This window comes from Convolutriloba macropyga, chromosome 6, assembly GCF_964194025.1.
Source record: "Convolutriloba macropyga chromosome 6, txConMacr16.3, whole genome shotgun sequence".
Lineage (NCBI taxonomy): Eukaryota > Metazoa > Xenacoelomorpha > Acoela > Convolutidae > Convolutriloba > Convolutriloba macropyga.
The window spans coordinates 31,993,457-32,015,008 of NC_134473.1; the positions used below are offsets into that span (position 1 = coordinate 31,993,457).

The following is a 21,552-nucleotide window of genomic DNA, read 5'->3' on the forward strand; positions in this document are numbered from 1 at the left end:
TTTTTGTCGATTGAGTTTCCGATTATCAACGAATTCTTCTGTGCCTGGTAAAAATGGAAGTCAAACAATTCTGTTAACAAACAGAAAATGGTTTGGGGTAACAGCTTCCAAATCGTTTAAGTCAGAACCGACTGGTTTCAATGGTCTTGCATTAATTGCTTGCTCAACAAAACACATTGTGTTTGGGATAACATCTTCAGAAATTGACCAATATCCCAGCACTGGGTACATTGTCTTCTTACAACTTCTGACCATTCTTTCCCACAATCCTCCGAAGTGTGGTGCGGCATTTGATTTGGACTTTCCTCTGATTCCTTGTTGACTCAGATGTTCTTCAATTCGCTTCTTGTGGCATGCTGCTATGTAATCCGCCAATTCTCCTTCAGCTCCAATGAAGTTTGTCCCCTTATCGCTAATCATTTTTACTGCTTTGCTCCTTCGATCAATGAATCGCATCATTGCGTTCAGACAACTATAAGTGTCCAGTTTTGGTACTTTCTCTATATTCACCACGCGCACAGTAAGGCTTGTTAATAGGAAACACAAACTTTTTTCGTTTCTTTGACCAATCTTCACTGTGAATGATCCAAAATGGTCCAGGCCCACATTCGAGAACAACAACGTTGATGCGACTAATCGTTCTTCAGGTAGATCTGCCATTAACAGTACCTTTGGGGTCTTTCTTTCCGACATGCAATGGAATTGTTTTGATCGATCTCAATGCATTTCGAATGCCTATGATCCAGAACTTATGCTGAACTATGGTTGTGACATGTTCAGTGCCTCGAGATGGCTCTTCTTGTGTTCATTTTGCAAGAATAATTCAATGACATGATGTTTCCAATGTAATAGTATTGGATGCTTTGTTTCGAAGTTCAATTGATTTTTACCAATTCTACCTTGGGCACGAATGAGTCCTTGCAGTTCAGCGAATGGTGCAAATTGAAGAACTTTTTGTTTTTTGGTTTTTCGTTCTCAGCTTGGAGAGACTTGATCTCTTCAGCAAACTGTTCTTGATGTAATAGTCTAGAAAACCGTGCTTGTGCATTTTCTTTTTCTTCGACACAATATTTTTGTTGCCTGCTTGTGTTTGTTAACAACCCGTTCCACGTATGTCATTGAGTTAACCAGTAGCTTGAAATTGCTTAATGGTTCCCATTGAACAATAGTTTCTTCTTCTTTGGTGGAAAATTTGAAGGCCGTTTGTCCATTTTGTTCGTCGGAAGCGAATTCTAAGTTCACCTGTTCAGTCATTCGTTATCTGGTTGCTTCAACCAGGCCCGCCCAGTGAGTCGCTCACTTCTCTTGAATTGATCAACATTGATGGCTCTTGTCCCGATTTCGGTTGGATTGTTAATACCACCCGCATGATTCCATTGTGAAACATCAGGTGTATTTAAAATCTCGCTAAAAAACACTTGTTGTTTATGGTGAGAGCTGTGTCTCCATTGCAGAACAGTTGTAGAATCTGTCCAAAAATTACAACTTTGAATCTTTGAATCGTGTTCTTTAACTATCTATCCTTTCATTCTAACTGCCATGACTGCCGCCGTAATTCCAAACGTTGTATTGAAAGGTGTGGCATTGGTAAAACTCTGCACTTTTGGACTACAAATGCTTAGTCTACTGAGTATTTTTTGGGGTTTGAAGGTAAGTATGCAAACGGGCACACTGTGTCTTTGAATGCGTCGGCAAAAACATGAAGTTCATAGTTGTCTCTGTTTGAGCTGAAATATCCTCTGTCAATGCTGGTTTCTGCTACTTCTGGAAGCTGATCTTTCTGTTTCAGAAACTCCTCTTCTTCGTTAAGTTTCACTGAGTTGTACCAATGTTGCCCATTTCCAGTCCAAATTCTCTTCAGATGTCGCCTCATGTGAACGTTGAATGGTGCAAACAGCCCAAGAGGATCAATCATTGATGAAACTAGAGACAATATCTCCCTCTGGTGATTGAATTTTCAATTTCTTTGCTAGTACCACTTCAAACCTGTAAACTATCTTCAGTAACGGTCCACTGAAGTCCAAGCACGGAAGAAGCCACCTTACTAGGTTTTATTTATACTTGCTTTGTGTAGCTGATTTGTCTCAAGACCTCAGGGATTTATTTCAGTTGGTGATCCATTTTTTCAGTTCGAATCCATGCTTCGACAGAAGAGGTCGCAATTGCTTGAAAACATCGATTACTTCATCAGGAGTGTCGACTGACTTGATTAAGTTGTCCATGTAGAAGATGTTTTGGATTGCCTTTGCTGCAATTGGAAAATTGTCCACATTGACAATTGCTACTTGCTTTTGAGCGTAATTTGCACATGTGGGTAAACTCTTTGCACCAAAAATATGACGTTGATATTCGTAAATCCGCACAAGTTCGCTCATTGTTGGTCGTCACAGGAATCGGGAGCAGCTTTTATCTTATTCAGGAACCTGCACTGGCAAAAACATAGACTCAATATCTGCAGTTAGGGCTCTTGGTCCCTCTCGATACTCAAAATCTGAATATTGTGCCAACCAATCCATATAATAGATCGGGTCAGGCTAATAGCTTGTCATTTAGGCATACATATTTGTATCTGGCTGCAGAGTTGCAAATACAATGAACTTTACCCGGTTTGTTGGGGTTTAGTACTGGATGGTAAGATAAATATCGTTCCGTTCCAAAAGTGCCTTTGGCTTCCGATGTGTTCATGATCTTCACAAAACATTTTTGAACATCTGTATCAATTGACTGTTGATACAAGTCTTTCATATTCGGGTCTCATATGAATCTCCGTTCCAGTGAATAGAGTTGACCTAGGGCTGAGTGGTAGTTGTTCGGACGATTAGGTTATGTTCCGCTCCAGAGCATGCCTACTTTGAATCGCTCACCTGTAATTTTTTTGTGCTCTCTAAGATTTTCCGGGATTGTTGTTTTTTTTATTGATTTACAATTTTTTATTTGGTACCGCAGGTTTCTATGTCCCACCAGGATAGACTTTCGTTACTTTTATCTATTGACAGCGCTCACATTGACTGCGTGATTGCCTTCGTTCATTTGGTCTTACGAGTGTACCAATAGTTTGTGCTTTTTACATACATTTATACAGCATGCGTTGACTTTGCAACCTTTGATTGCACGTCTTTTTCGCGGATATCCATAACATAAGCGTTGTTTCCTCACTGCTATTTATCGGTTGTTCATATTTATGTTTGTGAATAACGGGCTTTTCCAAATACGATGGGTGCCATCTGCTAGCGGATATTGATCCCATTGTGCTGGCTTCTTTTCTTTTACATTGCAACTCGAACTAATATTTGATGTCTTGGAGAACAATTTATCTCCTTTTTTATTTCGTCTGTATTCATTGCGTTCTTCTTTAAAAACTGAAAACCCTTCATGTGCGAATGCCATTCATCCCAACCACTTTTTAAAAAGAATCAAATCAGGTCTATCTTCCTGGCAATCATCTACATACAACCTCTTTTTCTCATTAAGATTTGAAGGCAACTTCTCTATCGCGAGATAATGTGTTGCACTTGATTGCAAATTGCGGTCGTAGTTGTATTGATAAAGGACGTTAACAAAATTGCTCATCGTTATTAAGTTATTAATTAAGGCATGTGAATCGTGAGCCTTTATAGGCTGTTATTTACGCAATGTCTCAAGCTGGGCGTCAACGATCAGATGCGGAGGGCCAAACCTGCGTTCCGGCAGCGACCAAGCTTGAGTGTAGAAGGACCCCGAATAACACATACCCGATATCGGTAACTTGGCTTTGCCACTTAAACGCGTAATCAGGTTGCTCATTTGCTCTGAGTCACGGATATTACGTCGGTGCACGGTAACAACAAACATTCTTAACCAATCTGGCCATTCAAGTGGATTACCGTCAAAAGAACTCAATTTAGGTTTGTATAGTTGACTGCTGCCACTAGGTGTGTCGTGCACAAAATTTTCTTGACCCTGGGTTAAACTGTAACGCTCTTTTCTTGATGATCTTGGATTGGGTCACCAATCTTCATCAAAAGTTACTCGTAGATATGTGTTTTTTGGTTCATTTTAAGAACGCTCACAGATATGGTTGTAAGCTTTTTCAGGATTATCTGATCAGTCAAGTCATGAGATTATATCTCTGTTTCTGATCTCCTTCCATTTGAATGGGGATCGACTGCTTAAACTCGGAGCAGCATCATCCTCTGAGTCGAAGTCATTTATGTCGAGGGCTTCTTTTTGGTATTCCAGAATTAATACACCGTTTTCTTCAAAAACCTGCAGTTCTAGCTCAAGTTCCTTTCTTTTCATCTCGAATTCTATTCTCTTCAATAACAGATTGGAGGAAAAATCCTTCTCCAACGCAGCAACTTTCTCTGCTTTCTTTGACTTCTGGCTCGAAGTTTTTGAGCCGTTGTCGTCGTTTTCATTACCAATTCCCGGTGAGAGACAATGATTTTTTTGTAATGGTTGTAAATTATCTGCAGGTGGTTCTCCTTCCTTGTTCTGTAGAACCGAAGAATTTTGCTGATTTGACAAACTTTTCTGTCCATGAATATATGGTAACCAATCTTTATTCAAACTATCAAAGAATTCCTGTTGTTCTGTGCGATGCGAATTGAAACCACTCTGTTTGTCGGGCAGTTTTTGGAATTGATTATCAGTCTCTTGTATCTGTTGATAAACTGTTTTTAGTTCGCTAGGCCGGTCCCTGTTCTATATAATATCGTAACTCTCTTGCGGTTTTTTTTGTCGTAGCTGCTCTGAGCAGGTCTCAAAGTTCATATCCAAGTTGCTGCGACTCCTTGAGCGAGTCACTTTTTCACTTAGTTAAGGCAACAGCTTGATTCTCTACTAATGACTTTGTTGAGAAATTAGCTTTGTAATTCTCTCTATTAATTGACCAGCAGTTTGTTTTACACTGTCCGGGCCGTTGGACCAAATATAACGGCTGCTCTCCCAATCGGTTGAGACGACGAAAGTTTTGACGTCGTCCAGCTTTCTCAGCAGTTCAAAATCTGTCCGGTTATTCTGTTTTTGCCGTTAGCTTTTGTAACTGTACATCCGCCATGTTCTTTCCGTTGCGTTACAATTCAGTTCGCAATCTATTTGCTAATCTTAGCTAATCCTTTCAATATCGAATCAGACTGGGTTGCTACATATCTCACAATACGAGATCTCTATATGTATACCAGATCATTCCAACTGAAAAACAAACCAAAAACAAAGACATATGTCTAAAGCCTGTTTATGCAAAATTATTTAAACTTATAATTAAGTATGTTTTGCGTTATGTACTCACGAGTTGAAATAGCGGAAGCTGGGGTTCGTAACAATTGCATTGCAGCTCCAATATTTAGTAGATACATGACACAGTAAAAAAATGTACTGCTCAAGAATAACTTTCAATACAAAACACAGTAACAAGATATTTACTGCTCAAGGTTAATTTAAACACAAGACACAGTAAAACTTCATTTACTGCTCAAGTCAGTTTAGTTTTACAATATTTTGTTGATCTACAGGAAGAAAGCCGTTTTCGCGGCTGTTTTTCATGTGTGTTGTTGTGTTGCTTTTGTTATTTCCCCTTTATTCTCCACATCACGTGACTATGACTGCACTAGTAACCATAACTAAAACTAAGACTATTACAATGAATAACAGACAACTGACACAAAAGTGATTTCCCTAACTCAGTTTTTGTGCCTTTGCATTTTCCTAAGCATGTTTGATAGCTCAGCGTCAACAACGTGAACGTTTCTAAGATCTTGGCAAGATCTTGCACGTCCTTGCGTGGTTTCGTGCACCGCGTATTTTTGGATTCACAACTGATCCGGGACACAGGTTTTTAATAAAGAGGAAATGCAATCAGGAGGAATGTTTATTTTAAAGAAATGGAATTATAGACCCTGGCACTTGCATTTCATTCTCTGGCCGAGCATTAAGTTAAAATTCAGACATGAGTTAACGGGTGAAATTGACAAAAGGTAAATCCCTTAATGGTCCGACCAACGCTCCTGAATCAGTGATTAACATCCCAGAACTTTTCATCCAAACACATGGTCATAAATTGTGGACACTTCCAAAAAATTAGTCATTGTGCGAACTTTTGTTACTACTCTCACTGAGCCTACTTTTTTTTCTTACTGAAAAATATAGCTGAGACAAAAAGTCTCTTACTTTGATCTGCTCGTCAATTGTGTGCTCCTATTTAATCTAAGTACGTGGTTTTCACGTGCTGCATATACTGTTTCATATACACTCAAACGAAATTATCTATCAAAGAAGGATGCGGCACCGTTACTTGTTTTCGAGTCGTACAAAATGGCACCAACACAACCTAATTTCTTTGGATTGTAAAAAAGTGGCTGGCATAGAATTTAGAAGAAAAGGTTTACAGTTTGGTTCTTGAGTAAGAAAAGTGTATGAAAACTGCAAACTATCTACTAGACAATAGAAACTGAAGGCGAAATGAACCAAGTGGCTACTTACACCCGAAGGTTTTCTTTATGAAACATCAAAAACCTTAACAAAGTTTTTAAGATCAAATCAACTATATAGTAACGCGTTTATTACTAGATCTAAATATTTCTGATATTTTTAATATTTTTAGATATTTTTGAAAGTTTTCTATGTTTCATAAAGAAAATCTTCGTGTATGCGTAGCCACTTGGTTCATGGTGTGCTTGAGAGTGATCTCAGTAATGCACTGCCTCTAGTAGTCAAAGAAGGTGCTGAAGAGACCCATTCAGCAGCTAAGGCGTGTTATCTTGTAGTATTCTTTCAAGGTCTGGCAAGATAATAGTCCAATTAGAAGTGAACGTACTCAGGAGTGTCGTCTTTGTTTTTGATGCGATGAACTAGTACCAGGTCAATCCGGGTCCACTCGTTAGTTGATGGATCCAGGTAGAAGTCCTCAACATTGTCAAGTCTGTCTAGGACACCTTCCAGTGCCAGACCCATGTCCTAACATACAGCAAAGAGACTTGAATATTTGCGTGAAACATAAAATACTCACCAAAATTTGTTTTCGAGACAAAGTTTTAAGATTTAACGGGCCTCTGTAAAATAACCCATTTATGTAACATTTAGATTTATCTAGATTCAAGAACGTGAGCAAACATTTTGAGAGGGAGAGAGCAAGAAATTTAAATGTGAAAAATTTTTCCTGACCGAGAGAAAAGTTTGTGTGAAAAGTAGATGTGAAAACCTTTATTCATATTTGGTATTTATCGTGAATTTTGAAAACAAACTACGTTTTTCACTGTTTGGTGAATTTCATTTCACTGTTCAGGTTTACTATCAGCCACAATCAGCTATTCAAACAGTTATCGTGTTGGCGCTCTTCATCTTAACTGCTCCCCAATCAATATTGTAGCTCTAATAATAGTCCTGTTGGTAATACCAATTTTCCATTACCGATTTATTGTCTGACCATTTTTACATGTGATTTTCCGCCTTGAGAAATGAAAATGAGAAAAGCCGATGACGATGAGCTTTTTGCAAGACTTTAAGTTCAAGAGCTTTTCTAGTCTCTAAGTGTGCCATTCAACAAAATTGCCGAGGAGACATAAATTCATAGTATGGAAAGTAAATCATGGGAGTTGCGGAAAATCCTCCGGTAGTTTCGGAATTTAAGAGCATGAAAAAACGCTAACCATTAATAATGAGTCACCACCATATAAAGTTCCGATATTCAATTTTTTCCAGGCAAAAATTTTTTTACGTAGAAAATATGCAAAAAACCTCAAATTTTTCTAAGAACTACATAAAATTTCAGCAAGTATTTGGAGAAACTGTTTACATCAATCCTCTACGAAAGTAACTTTTTGGCATCGTGTTTTTTGACAATATAGCGGAACGAAAAACTACCAGATATCAAAAATCAGAAAGACGAGCTTTGTCAAATCATGAGAGCAAAATGAACATTGTCACAATTTCACAAGTAATTCACGTAATTTCTCGCATAGAATTTAGAAGAAAAGGTTTGCAGGAAAGATGCAAGTTCAGTTTTATAGGAACAAACATAGAAACCAACTGCGAAAATTGAATAGTGCTCAACAATTTGGGATTGGGACTAACTGTAAACCACTGTTGCAATTTATCTGGAAGTTAGATTTAGATAATAATGCTTGGAACAATGGTGCAAAAATAATGGCAAAAATTGATTATATTTTGATTTTAAAAAATTGAGTAAAAAGGAGTGTTCAGTTTGTGAACTGAATGGTGCTAATTTAATTATGATATTCAACAAATAGCCGTTAAAATTCGTTAATAACAATTGTTAATATATACTTGCTAAGGCATAGACAATGACATAATAATTTAAAATCTAAAACTTATTGAAATTATTGTATTTATTACGCATAATTTAAATTCTGGTAAAACAAAAATAGTTGACTTTAAGGTGAAGTATTCGAGTGTTTTCTTTTGGTAAGAAACATGGTATTTTTGTAGTTTTAAATAGGATATTGGAGAACAAAAAAGAACTTAGAAAATATCTAAGAGCTTAGAAACTTAACTTATGTTAATAAACTCAGAAATGAAACAAACTTACCAGATTTATGACGACAACTGCAGCTAAGATTTTAGAAAATGAATGTAAATCAGTTTAGATCTTTATGTTTGTCAAATATTGATATATATCTATTAATATTGAATGTGAAGTGCAACTTTGTGAAAAATCTCAAGTGAACTAAATTTTTGAATTTAATAATGGAATGACGCCCACTCATACGCCCCAAAATCGCCTGATTTTTGATACGTTAACGTTTTAACCTTTTTACACTTTATATTTATATGTTACTGTTATATTATATGTTGTGATACATTTATTTTACTGTTATATTTATATTTTAATCTGTACACCACTGATTTTTGTTAAAATCTTCACATTTTCTCTTCCCTTTTGAATCTCTCAAAATTAATTTATCTTATTCTCTCTAACATCTTTTGAGCTTAAACAGATTCAATCTCTAAATTGCCAAAATTCGTCCCGCCTCATCGGGGTTGATGCGCTACAGTGTTCGTAATCCTGGTAACAGGTTATGCGCCCAGCCACCAGACCGTTGATACGCTAATAGAGTTTTGATTGAGAATGTAGTGTCAGTGTTGGCAGTTTTTGCTTTTTCTAGATTGACGAGAGTTTCAAGATAAACATTTGAGATTTCCCTCATAAATAATGCTAAATCAGAATTTGTGATACAAAAGTCGAAGTTTAAACTTCATAGTGGATCCATCAAACAATAGTTTGCAGTGGATGACGTTTAGTGGGTTGGCAGAGGACTAACCAACAAGGAGCACTCGTTTTTCTGCCTTTGCTCAAACCAAGGGTTCTTGGAAACGCTCACAGACACAGTTGGGCTAGCTGACAGGCCAGCCTCACTGAGGAAAGATGTCAATGATGCGCAAACGCGAGAACACGAGGCAAAGACTCAAGCTAAAGCTACAGCTGTAGAAGAAGATGAGAGCCGAAAAAATCAGATCTGGTGCTACCTGGCAATGACACTAGACGCCAGCAACCTCATGCTTATTCGGCATGACTGTGTGAACGGCAAGTGTTTCGGAGACGGTCAGAAAGCATGGCAACTTCTCTAGCAACACTTCAGAAGCAACGAGACAACCACAGTCAAAAGTCTGATGAGACAGTTGGCCAAACTATAATTTCAAGAAGACAAAACTATTCACCAGTACTTCATTAGAGCGCAAAAAATGGTCAACCGCTTGCATCATGCTGGTGAGGAGCCTTCTGAAACGCTTTTTAAAGCAATGTTATTGAACGGACTTCCACGAGGATACGAGCGTGTTGTGGTGCAGTAGAGCTTCAATCCTGCAGAAAATTTTGTGAAATCGAGGAAGCGTCTCACCAACTTCGAAGAGAACCGCAGACAGAGAGATGATGCGGAGGAGGATGAGCACGTTGCCATGTCAGCAAAGAATGCTTTCCATCAAATTGGTATACACTCTTCATTCATATCACATCCTAGGAAGATTTTTCCTATGCCTAGTAGTTCCAAAAACCCTAGATTGTGTTTTGTATGTAACAAATCTGGGCATTTAGCAGCTAGTTGTTAAAAACCACCTAGTTGTTGCAAGGCTAAAAACCACCTAGCAAGTGCATGTAAACATCAACAAAAGAGTCCTCATAAAGGCTAGTTTAAGCGCTGAATGCTCATTTGAAGTTTCAAAAACTGATTTAGTAGAGATTCAGGCAGCACTGATCACATGATGATAGACAAAACTTGGTTAAAAAATTATCAAAAACTTGAAACCACAATTAACGATCCAGATGGAGGGAAAACCAAAAGTTGTTTTCATTGAATCTAACGTTTCTAGAAAGCAAAATTTGTCTAGTTCCAAATTTGAGTAGCAGATGTAGATGTGGAAGCACGAGACATAAAAAGTATCCTAGAGAAGTTGACTTTTTAAAAAGTTTTGCATGTAACAGAGTGCAAAACAAACTTAATTTTAATTTCCTGTTTAGTTCAAAGCAACACGAATTATTTCACACAAATCTAAGTCCCTGCTGAAACTCAGCAGCAAAGAAAGCTTCAGACTGATTAGAAGAGGCAAAGTGTGCTTCTTGCCATACAGAAAAGAAAAAAAAGGCAACACTTATCAAACTTAAGAGTGGGCACATGTCAAGCAAAATTTTGGAACAAAAGTTTTGGACATTTGAACTTTAGAGATGTAGCAAATACAACAGATGAAGTTTCCCAAGAATCAAAATTTTATGAAACTTGTGCTTTGGGAAAAATTTTGAAAAAGCCTGCTCCAAAAGTGAGCGATAACAAAGCAACTCAAAAACTAGAAGAAAAAACTCTGACGTTATTGGACCAGTGAGTCTATCAAGTATAGGTGGCAACAGATGTGCAACTTGTTTCATAGATGAATTCAGTGGCTAAGCAGTAGCAAAATTTTTGAAATACAAAACGCAAGCAACGCAAACTTTGAAGGAGTTTGTTGCACAATATGGCCGACCAAAAATTTTGCGAGCAGATAAGGGGACAGAATACAAAAACAAAGCCTTTCAAAAATTTTTCATAAGCAAAGAATTCTCTCGCGAATACACAGTTCCTGAAACAACCAAGCAAAATGGTGTTGCAGAACGCTTTAATAGAACCGTAGTAGAGGCTGCTAGATGCCTGCTTATAATTCCAAATTGCCAAAAAAAATATTGGTTTCAAGCTGTAGATACAGCATGTTATGCTTGAATTTTAGTTGTCAATGACAAAAACACAAAGTCAGCCTTTGAAATATTTTTCGGTAGAAAACCGAGAAGGGACCATTTGAAAATATTTGGTTGTGTAGCCTATTCAAAAAATCGTGATGCCAGTAAAAAATCAAATTTCAATCAATACGCAACAAAGTGCCTTTTCATTGGTTACTCTGATAACACAACAGCTTATTTGTTGCAAAATAAAAAAAACTAGGCAAATTTTCCTTTCTAGAAACGTTAGATTCAATGAAAACAATCTAAAAGGTTTTCATAATGAAACCGAAGATATAGAAGACATCTTTCTATATCTAGACTTAGACGAAGTAAGAGAAGAACCTCAGGATACAAACAACTTAAGTGAGTTAAGTTCAGAGGTTGAGTCAACTGAAAAAGAGAGTGTTCTGGAAAGTGAACACAATACAGAAACTGAAGTTGAACAAGAAATTAAACAAGAGAGACCAAGTCCTAGTGTCAAACCAGAGTCCAAAATTAATGTACAGTTTAATCCGAAAGTCGCAGTGAAAATCATAGAAAAGCCTTCAAAACTTCTAGTACCTGTCAAAAACTCAACAGAAAAAAGCAAAACCACCCTCAAGACTGTAGATGATAGGTAAATTAGGTCAAATATCAATTCCATGAGACCAAAACTTCCCAACTTTGGTCAGAGTACAATGAAATGAAAAGATTGAGAAAGGAAGCAGCACAAGATAGAGATTTTAAGCGAAGTGATAGGTCCAGAGCACCTCCGGAACGCTTTGGTAAAAGCAATTCTCATGCTGTTCAAAAAACAAAAAATTTCATCGAGCCTGAAAACTTCGATAACGCTAATAATTCGGAACAAACAGACAATTGGCTTGAAGTAATGAAAACAGAGATAAAAAGTTTAAATGAAACAGAATCATGGGACTTAATTCCAGAGCAAAAAGGAAAAAATATTATTCCTGACCGATGGGTGTACAAATTTAAACATGACTCAAACGGAAATATCGATAAGTTTGAAGCTCGTTATGTAGCCAAAAGTTTCAAACAATCTGAGGAAATTGAATATTCGGATACTTTTCCTCCCACAAGCAAACCTGAAGTCTTTGAAATTATAAAAATTCTACTAACTTCATCAGCTATCGAAAACTTCTTTTCAAAACAAATGGACCTAAAAGCAGCTTATTTGTATCCTAAAATAGACAAACAGGTCTATCTAGAGCAACCACAACGTTTTGAAAAGTTAGAGAGCAATGGCAACAAGTTAGTTTGTGAGCTTAAAAATCAATATATGGACTAAAACAAGCAGCCAAAAATTGGTATCAGGAGCTTTCAACTTTTCTGATGCAGCAAAAATTTGAGAGAAGTAAACACGATTACGGTCTTTTTCTGAAAAACAAAGAAGATAAAAAATTATTTGTTCTAATTTTGGTTGATGACTTAGTCATAGCAGGAAAAAGTCAAAGAGAGATCGACAAATTGAATAGTTCACTAGTATCAAAATTTGAGATGGACGACAGAAGAGATCTTGAATGGTTTCTTGGAATCGAATTCCAAAAACAGAGAAGAAATAACTTTAGATCAAGAAAAGAACACTCAAAGTATTTTAGAACAGTTCAATGTGCAAAACTGCAAACCAAGCAAAACACCGGCAGAATATAACCTAAAACTTGAAATAGCTCAAGAAAAATCAGTTAGAGTAGATTCACAAGAGTTTAGCAGTCTAGTAGTTTCACTACTTTACTTAGCTAAGTAAACTAAATTAGATATCATGTGGATCCCAGATGTCATATCACGCTTCATGAATGACCCTACTGTTTTTTCATTGCTGACAAGCGCGTGTTGAGATACCTAAAACATACTAAATCTCTCATACCAATCAACCAGCCGCATCACTCCAGTTGACGAAACAGATACATACTGGAGTGGAGACGTAAAAGATAGACGATTGACCACAGGATACTGTTTCAAGCTGGGAGACATTGAGGGATCTGTCAGTTGACAAGTCAATAAGCGACCAACAGTGTCACTCTCATCTTGTGAGGCAGGATACCAGGGTTTAGCTGCCGCGGTTCAAGAAGCCATCTTCCTGCGTGGTCTTCCTTAAGAACTGGGGTACAAACAGTGTGAGCGCACAACCATAGGAGAGGACAACCAAAGTGCATAAAGCTTGCAACTAACCCGGTGCCTCACAAACGATCAAAGCACATCGACACGAAATATCATTTCACCCGGTAACGAGTTGATGACAACTCAATCAAATTGATCTAAACGCCAACAGATGAAATTGCAGCAGATTTTCTGACAAAATCTTTGTCAGATCAGAAAGTATAACAACATCGAGAACAACTATTGGGTGAATCGAGATTTTCACCTAGCAGCAACAATCTGAGGCGGGTATTGGAGCACAGAAAAGAACTTTGAAAACATCTTAGAGCTTAGAAACTTAACTTATGTTAATAAACTCAGAAAGAAAACAAACTTGCAGATTTATAACGAAAACTGCAGCTTAGATTTTAGAAAAAATTGTAAATCAGTTCAGATCTGTATGTTTGTCAAATGTTGATACTTCTCTACTAATATTGAATGGGAAAAGCAAATTTGTGAACAATATCCAGTCAGTGAAAATTTTGCAAGTAATAATGAAATGACGCCCACTCATACGCCCCAAAATTGCCTGATTTTTGATATATTAACCTTTTTACAAATGTGCAATGTAAATGTTATATTTATATTTCAGACTATATATACGACTTACTTTTGTTAAAATCCTCATATTTTCTCTTCTCTTTTGAATCTACTAAAATTAATTTATCTTATTCTCTCTAATATCTTTTGAGCTTAAACAGCTTCAGTCTCTATTTTGCGAAAACTCGTCATCGGGGTCGTCGCGCTGCAGTGTTTGTAATCCTGCTAACATAGGATAAACATAACCGACTAACGTCGGGCGAATTGCTCTCAAACGACCGGCGAGTGGTTGGCTCCGTCAGTAGCTAGACACGGTTTAGTAAGGCTAGCTTTAGGTTAACTTGAGGGACGTAAGGTGAGCGCAGCGGAGGTGCAAAACTGTATTGGGGGACTGATTTGGGGGCGGTGGGTGGGTCGGTTGTGGGATCGATTTCTAGGAACTGCCCTTCACACCATAAGTATAAGTCTACAAAACAGTTTCTGTTAATCGAATACATGAATGCTAGTGGGCTGAACGGCTCTAAGAAAACCTAATGCAAACGGGGCGCTACCTCTTTATCCCATTTCTGAAAACGAAAGTCAAATGGGTCAGATGAAAAATCGGTCAGAGCGAAAAATTGCATAAAAGAAACAAGCAGGATTAACATATTTGCTACAAATTGCTTTTGAGAGCAATTAACAATGATCTCCTAAAAATGCTTGTTAAATCATTTATGATAAAAAACTTTTCTACTATAAGTCAATGTTAATGAGGATCAGAGATGACGACATTACGCCACACAACAGCAGCTGACCAAGGGCATCAAAAATGAAAGAGAGAGAGAGAGAGAGAGTGAGAAAAGGAGATAAAACGTGAACGAAATAGAAAAGGAAAGGAACTCTAACCAACAGAAAAAACTAGTGATAGAAATATTTTTCATGATGGGATCTGACTTTGCAACTTCTAATTTTCTGGCCTTGTTTGTAAATAAATCAAATTAAAAACTGAAAAAGGAAAAAATAAAAAAAATTTTCAAACTCGCTTTAAAAAAGTTCAAAACTGTTTGTTGAATCGAATGTTCTGTCGAGTAACGCATCTCCCAGGCAAAAAAAATGGCCAGTAATGGACGTTAAACTATTGAAACTGTTAAAATATTGAAAAAATTGGAAAGAATTGCAAATTTGAAGAAAAGTCTCGCTGAAATGCAATATATGATTATCTTAGGAACCATTTTACTGCCTCCAGAAACTATTGCTTCCAGTAGCCCTGTTTCAAGTCTGAAATAGTTTCACTGGCTCGTAAAAATCCATACACATGGAAAAACATCAAAAATTTTTCAAAAAAAATTTGAAAAAAATTATAGCTTATCCAAAAAATTTTAAAATTGGAGCAAAAAATGATCACCATCCCCTTAACCCTGGAAACTATACAGCAACTTATCATCAAATCTTGGAACCAGGGCCCTTGGTGCCAGAAAAAAGTCAAAAACATAAAAAGATTGTAATTTTTTTAAAATTGCTTAAATTCGTGATTTCGAAATGTTGAACAACATTCACTTAGAGTAAAAAACTATGCAGTAACGTATTATCAAACCCTAGAGGAAGTTCCGTGGCTCTTGGTGCTAGATAAACCTAAAAATTTACAAGGAAAAATTTCTATAAAAGAAATTGCTAAAACATCTGTTATTAAAAATTTAAAAATCAATCCATAATCAACAAAATTTTTCCAAAAACTTATTAACAAAACCTAACGGAGGTTTTCTGACCCTTGAGGATCAAAAAACCTGAAAAAAGATTATAAAGGTCAAAAAAGGAAAAAATATGGCAAAAATTTTCGAAAAAAAACGCTATATTTTGTGACTCTGAAATTTTGCAAGGCATTCCATTACATCTAGAAATTAAACGGTAACCTTTTTTCAGAGCCTAGAGGAGGTTCTTTGGCTCCTTAACCGTAAAGAATCATTCTAAAAAATCATAAAACTTCGAAAAAGATTCAAATTTATCAAGAAGTGCTTAAATTTTGTGACATTAAAATTTGAGAAACTATTCCAAAAACAATAAAAATCACAACAAAAATTTGTCAGTAATTTATTGTTAAACCCCTTAGGATGTTTTCTGTGCCTTGGGAATGAAAAAACATGAATAGGGAAAAATAAAGGTCAAAAAAATTGAAAAAAATAGCACGTTTTGTCAGGAAATTGATGAAATTCGTGATGTTAAAATGTAGAAACCATTTCATTACCACTGGAAACTATAAGGTAACCTATTGTGAAAACCTAGAGGATGTTTCTTAACACCTAGAGCTGATGAAAAACAAAAAATGTCAAAAAAATATCAATAAGCTTGAAACAAAAATGCAAGTATAAATTTGCGTATTTTAGCGAGCGATGGTTCGTCACTAGCTAGAAACGGGGGGGGGGGATGCGCCGAGGGCTGAAGGGGGGCTGGGGTGAGAGTGGTTTGGATTTGGGATAACAGCGAGAGGGGAGGTTGGGGCAATAGTGGGGGGGTCAACAGTGGAGGGTTCTTAAGAACCACCCTTCACACCATAAGTATAAGTCTCCAGAACACTTTGAGCTGAAACAGAGCTGAAAGGATTTAAGAGCACTTAAGGCCCACTAGACACTACATGTTTATCTGAATTTCGAGGACAAAAGATTAAAAGTGTCAGACGAGAAATCGGTCAAGCGAAAGATTGCAAAAAAATAGACCGACAGGACTAATATAATTGCTACAAATTTCGTTTGAGGGCAATTAAAAACACAACCAACTAACGCCGCGCAAATTGCTCTCAAGCGACTGGCGAGCAGTTGGCTTCGTCAGTAGCTAGCAACGGCTTAGTGAGGCAAGCTTTAGTTTAAATGAACGGTCGCGAATTGAGTGCTGCGGAGGCGGTCTTTTAATTCTCTAAAACAGTTTTTGTGAATCGCATACTTTGATATTAGTGAGCTAAGAGGCTCTAACAGCACCTAATGACCAATGTGTGCCAACTGTTATCCCGTTTTAAGGACAGACAGTCAAATAGGTCAGAAGAAAATATGGTCAAGCGAAAAAACGCATTAAAAAAGACAGACAGGACTAATATATTTATCCTTCCGAAAATTATCAGTCGATTCACTTTTATGCTTATGGATGAAATCAGACAAAAATTTATTTCGTGCTATGCCGCAGTTAACTTCGAATAAAGCGTTGTGACATGCAAATGAGAAAATTCCCGATTTTAAAATTCAATTTCAATTTCTTAATTGCAAGTTTATTTGTTCTTGGTTTCAAAAAGATTGGCACAGAATCATCATTATTGCTATGCTTATCCACTAAAAAGGAACAAAATAGACAACTAAGAAAGAGCGAAATGCTCTTGAGAATATTGCATAATTGGAGACCAGGGAGTTGAAAGGCTCTAAGAGAACCTAATGCTCGCCGGGCGCTACGTCTATTCCGTTTTTGAAGACGAAAAGTCAAATGGGTCGGATAAAAAAAATTTCAAGCAAAAATCACATTGAAAGCCAACAGGACTAATATAATTGCTACAAACTTCGTTTGAGAGCAATTAAAAGAAAAAGCAGAGTATGAAAATCTCTCGAATGACAAGTGGGAGCTTTAATCAATTGCAACCTGCTTTAGTCGGGGGGGGGGGGGGGGGGGAGGAGGGGGGAGCCTAAATGGGACTAAGAAGTTCACTAGTGGGCTTCAAATAACCACATTAGAGGTTAACATATACCACTATTAAAATTTAAAGTGAAAAATGGCACCAGTTTTCGCGCACTCTTCATCTGACTTTCAGTATTAAATTGCCGCCAATTGAGTTTAGCTGCTTGAAATTGTGATTGAGAGAAAATTTTGGATCACGCGAAACGCAAAAAGTCAAGGGCGTAAAAGTCACACGAAAAGTCAAAACCGTCAAGCAAAGATTTTGCATAAAAAAAGACACACACGTTTACAAAAATTGCTATTAACTTCGTTCACGAGCAATTAAAAATTTTTATCGAGAGCATCAAATCAAATTGACCAGATCTTAGGTCATACTCAACTGTATCTGTGTCATTTCCGTACATTTAAACGCAATTACTATTCTGATTATTTTAATTGGAAAACAAAAAGAAACGCAAGTGCTCACATTAACTAAGTAAAATCATCACAGCTAATCTTTTTTATTTTTAAACATTTTGAACACTTTTCAAATATTTGCCATTGAAATGAACCGCGTAGTTTTTAAGAATACATTCGTAGTTTCGATATACACTCGTTGACAAATGTACAGGCATAGAATGTCTTTTTACCTGGTAAACTGCCAGTTTTGAAGTAAATTTGAGTCAGAATTATTTTGGACCTTTTCTATTTATAAATCTATTGACGCGTAATAATCAGAACCTTGATATATCAAAAAAAACTGAAAACTTATTTACCGAGAAATATAAGAAAGAAGGTGACCAGTTTTCTGTAAGTAGCAGTAAATTGAGTCTCGTGAGAAATTTGGTCAGCTTGTTCTTGCCTTCATCACTTTTAGCAAGATTGTTTAACAACTTTCTGGCAAAGTTGAATATACTTCAAGAGGGACTCAATCATCATTTTACTGCTACAGACTGAACACTGGCCGCCGGATTTTCTATCTGAATTTTTGTGGTGTAAACAAATTGAAAACAAAAATGTTTCACCTGTATTGTTGTCCAAATTTTCAATAATTCTGCTTCTTCCAGTTTTGCAGTTCTCTGTTGATTCTATGAAAAATTACGCATAGTCCACAAATGGTTTGACAAATAGAGAATTTTGAAAGAAAAAAATCTCAAATGATCTACTAAGACCAAAAGAAAGCTTAAAATCTTTCAAGAATATTTTTGTAACGCAATGAATGTTAAAAGACTGAACCTGCTATTTCAAAAAAACACAAGAGTACATTGCTTTATACTTAACGGCAAAAGTGAGTTTCAATTTCACAGTAAGAGGAGATGGCTAGTGCAGGGGATCAGTGGTGTGAAAATTGTTTTTGAAAATCAGTTTTATGTTAGAGTAATATTCCGGGAAAAAAATTGAAATTTTACTTCGCAAACCTAGGGCGTGCTAAACTTACTTTTGCTGTTCAGTAAATTCAATCAAATTTATTTTTACTCGTTGACCAAAGTAAACACCTAAAATGCAAATTTACATTGTAAACTGCCAGTTTTAGAAGCCAATTTTATTCAACATAACTTGATTCTGTTCTTATGACTTCTATATTAAATGGCGCATAGTCAACATAAGTTTACAAGATCCAAACTTGGATAAACTGAGAAGCTTACCTAAAAAGAAAATCCAGATAAAAGTTGGCCGGTTTTCCATTAGCAGTAGTAAGTTGAGTCACATGTAAAATCTATTCAACTTGCTCATGCCACGATAAATTTAATCAGGATATTGTATTGTGAACTAAACAACTTTAAGAGCGAGTTGAAAAGAGTTGGAACTCAACTTACGGAAAACTGGCCCACTTTTAATTGAATTTTCTATGTAAGTAAACTTCTCATTTTATCCGAATCTAGATCTATTAAATTTCTTATGATTATGCGTCGATTAATAAGAAAATAACAAGAAATGGCCCAGAAGATTTTGACTAAATGTATAATGACATTATATGCGTTTACCTTTGTCAATGAGTGTATACCCCAGTCGATTTCGAATGTTTATCTTGCAAGATTCTGGCAGATTCTGCCAGAATCTTGCAAGATAACCATTCATTCTGCCAGAAACTTGCAAGATAACCATTTTTCTGCCAGAAACTTGCAAGATAGCAATTTTTCTGCCAGAATCTTACAAGATAATCAATTCTCTGTCAGAATCCTCTAACATATCCACTTTTTTGCACAAGATCCTACAAGATGAATTGATTAATGCGGGTAACTTTGACAGCAATAGATTTGCGCAAAAGCTCTTCTAAAGTCCTTCGAAGCTCAAAAAAATGGCAAGCCGTGAATAATCAACTAAATCTTGATAAAGTTGAAAAAAACAGTTTTTAATAGTAATTTATTTTGTGTTAACAGTTCTCAAAGGCAGGTTTTAATTTGTTTTCTTCAGATAATTCATATTTCCAGATGCAAAATCTAATTAAATTTATTAATTTTTTTCTTAAAAAATACGCAACTGATTCTTAAGTAAATTTCTGGTCAAAATGAAATGTGTCGCTTGAATGGGAGCCAATAAAAGGACAGCTCGACCGGAACGAACTTGCAAGAATCTTGCAAGATAACCATTTTTCTGGCAGATCTTGCAAGATAACCATTTTTCTGGCAGATCTTGCAAGATAGACAGTTTTTGCAAGATTCTGGCAGAATCTTGCAAGATAACCATCTTGTCTCGACTGGGGTACTTAATGTCATGAGGAAACGCCAAATGTTTTCATGAAGTACAAAGTCTTTTATGAACATAATAATAACGCAAAGTATGATTAAGTTTCGAGGATGGTGATAATTCGTTATGATTGCTTACAAGAAACAGCAATGTAAATTTGTTGAACTCCATCCAAGCTTCACCAGGAAAATGATTTTTCCACTTGTGATATGTTTTCACGTTTATTAAGATATTATTGAACTCGCATTAGAGTTTAAAATTAGAAAGGTTATCTACATTGGGTTTCTGCCAAGCTACCGTTACGCATCATCCCAAAATTTGAATTTTTACTTCATGAAAGTAGCGGGTGCTAATTAAATTAAAACTTAAACTAAACTTAAATTTGACGTTCTTTGAAGTGTTTGCTCAATTTGTCAGAAACTGCTTGTAATCTTTAACTGTTTAATATGAGTTTCTTTTATTACATACCAAATGCCATAATTTTTTACCGGCAAAAAATTAATTAAACTTTTATGTTAGGCCTAAAATTACCTTATATTGAATTGAGTATTTGATTTTTTTTACGCTAATACTCTTACTTACACCTGAAATTTAGATTAAGTGCAACAGTAGCTTGCAAGTGGTAAAGATGTCCAGCTGATGTTTTCATTTTGTAAGAACATTTGGCATTTGTTTAACTGAATTTGAAGTTATAATTCGTTAACAGTTGCGTTAAATGTTTCAAAGAAAAACGGGACGAATAAATTAATAGCCACCCGTGAATTTGCAGGCAAAAAAATGATCGACATTTAATTTTCACTTCGTAAAACAGTCGGATGCTATCTTACTTTTAACGTACAATGAAAAACTGAGATAATAGGCCTCAATGTTATACCAGATATGTTTCTGGTTAGCTAATCTACGCTGTCCAGCTTTAAATTTGCAAAAAGTTCAACGCAATATGTTCTGATTTGAGCAAACATTAAAACACATTCAGGAAATATTATAATCGGTGTACCTTTGACAATTCAGTCTGTGGTCTGGGAACCAGTTTAGCATCTGCAGTTTTAGGTCGCATCTTCGGTGGTCTTCTCTCTTCTCTTTCTGCAGATGTGTAATCGTCATTTTCCGAACTCATCCTTCTCCGTTTAACTCTCTTCTTTCTCTTTGACTTCTCCTGGTGATGATTACTCATTGGCGTCACGTGACTGAATTGTGAATAAACTTCAACTTTCCTCACAAATCAAATTATTATTAAGTGAAAAGATTTATGAACAACTCCCGTACCGAACTCCGGGCACGCCTAAATGCAATTCCTCGACAGTACTGATTCATGCACTGATTCAAGTCAATTTGTTTACATGCCAGACGTGCGTTCAAACTGTTTCACAATTTTCAAACTTGCGCCAATTTGGATTTTTTAA

At 36.3% G+C, this 21,552-nt stretch overlaps 1 protein-coding gene across 1 annotated transcript in view; it reads right to left on the reverse strand.

The window, feature by feature from the left end:
• Positions 1–21,323, reverse strand: part of LOC142341293 (anoctamin-7-like) — a 59,270-nt gene extending 37,947 nt beyond the window's left edge. The window contains exons 1-2 of the mRNA XM_075392214.1: positions 21,147–21,323; positions 6,794–6,933 (exon numbers count right to left, since the gene is read on the reverse strand). Coding sequence (XP_075248329.1) covers positions 6,794–6,933; positions 21,147–21,323 — 317 coding nt within the window. The remainder of the gene's footprint in view (positions 1–6,793; positions 6,934–21,146) is intronic.
• Between the last annotated feature and the right edge of the window lie 229 nt (positions 21,324–21,552).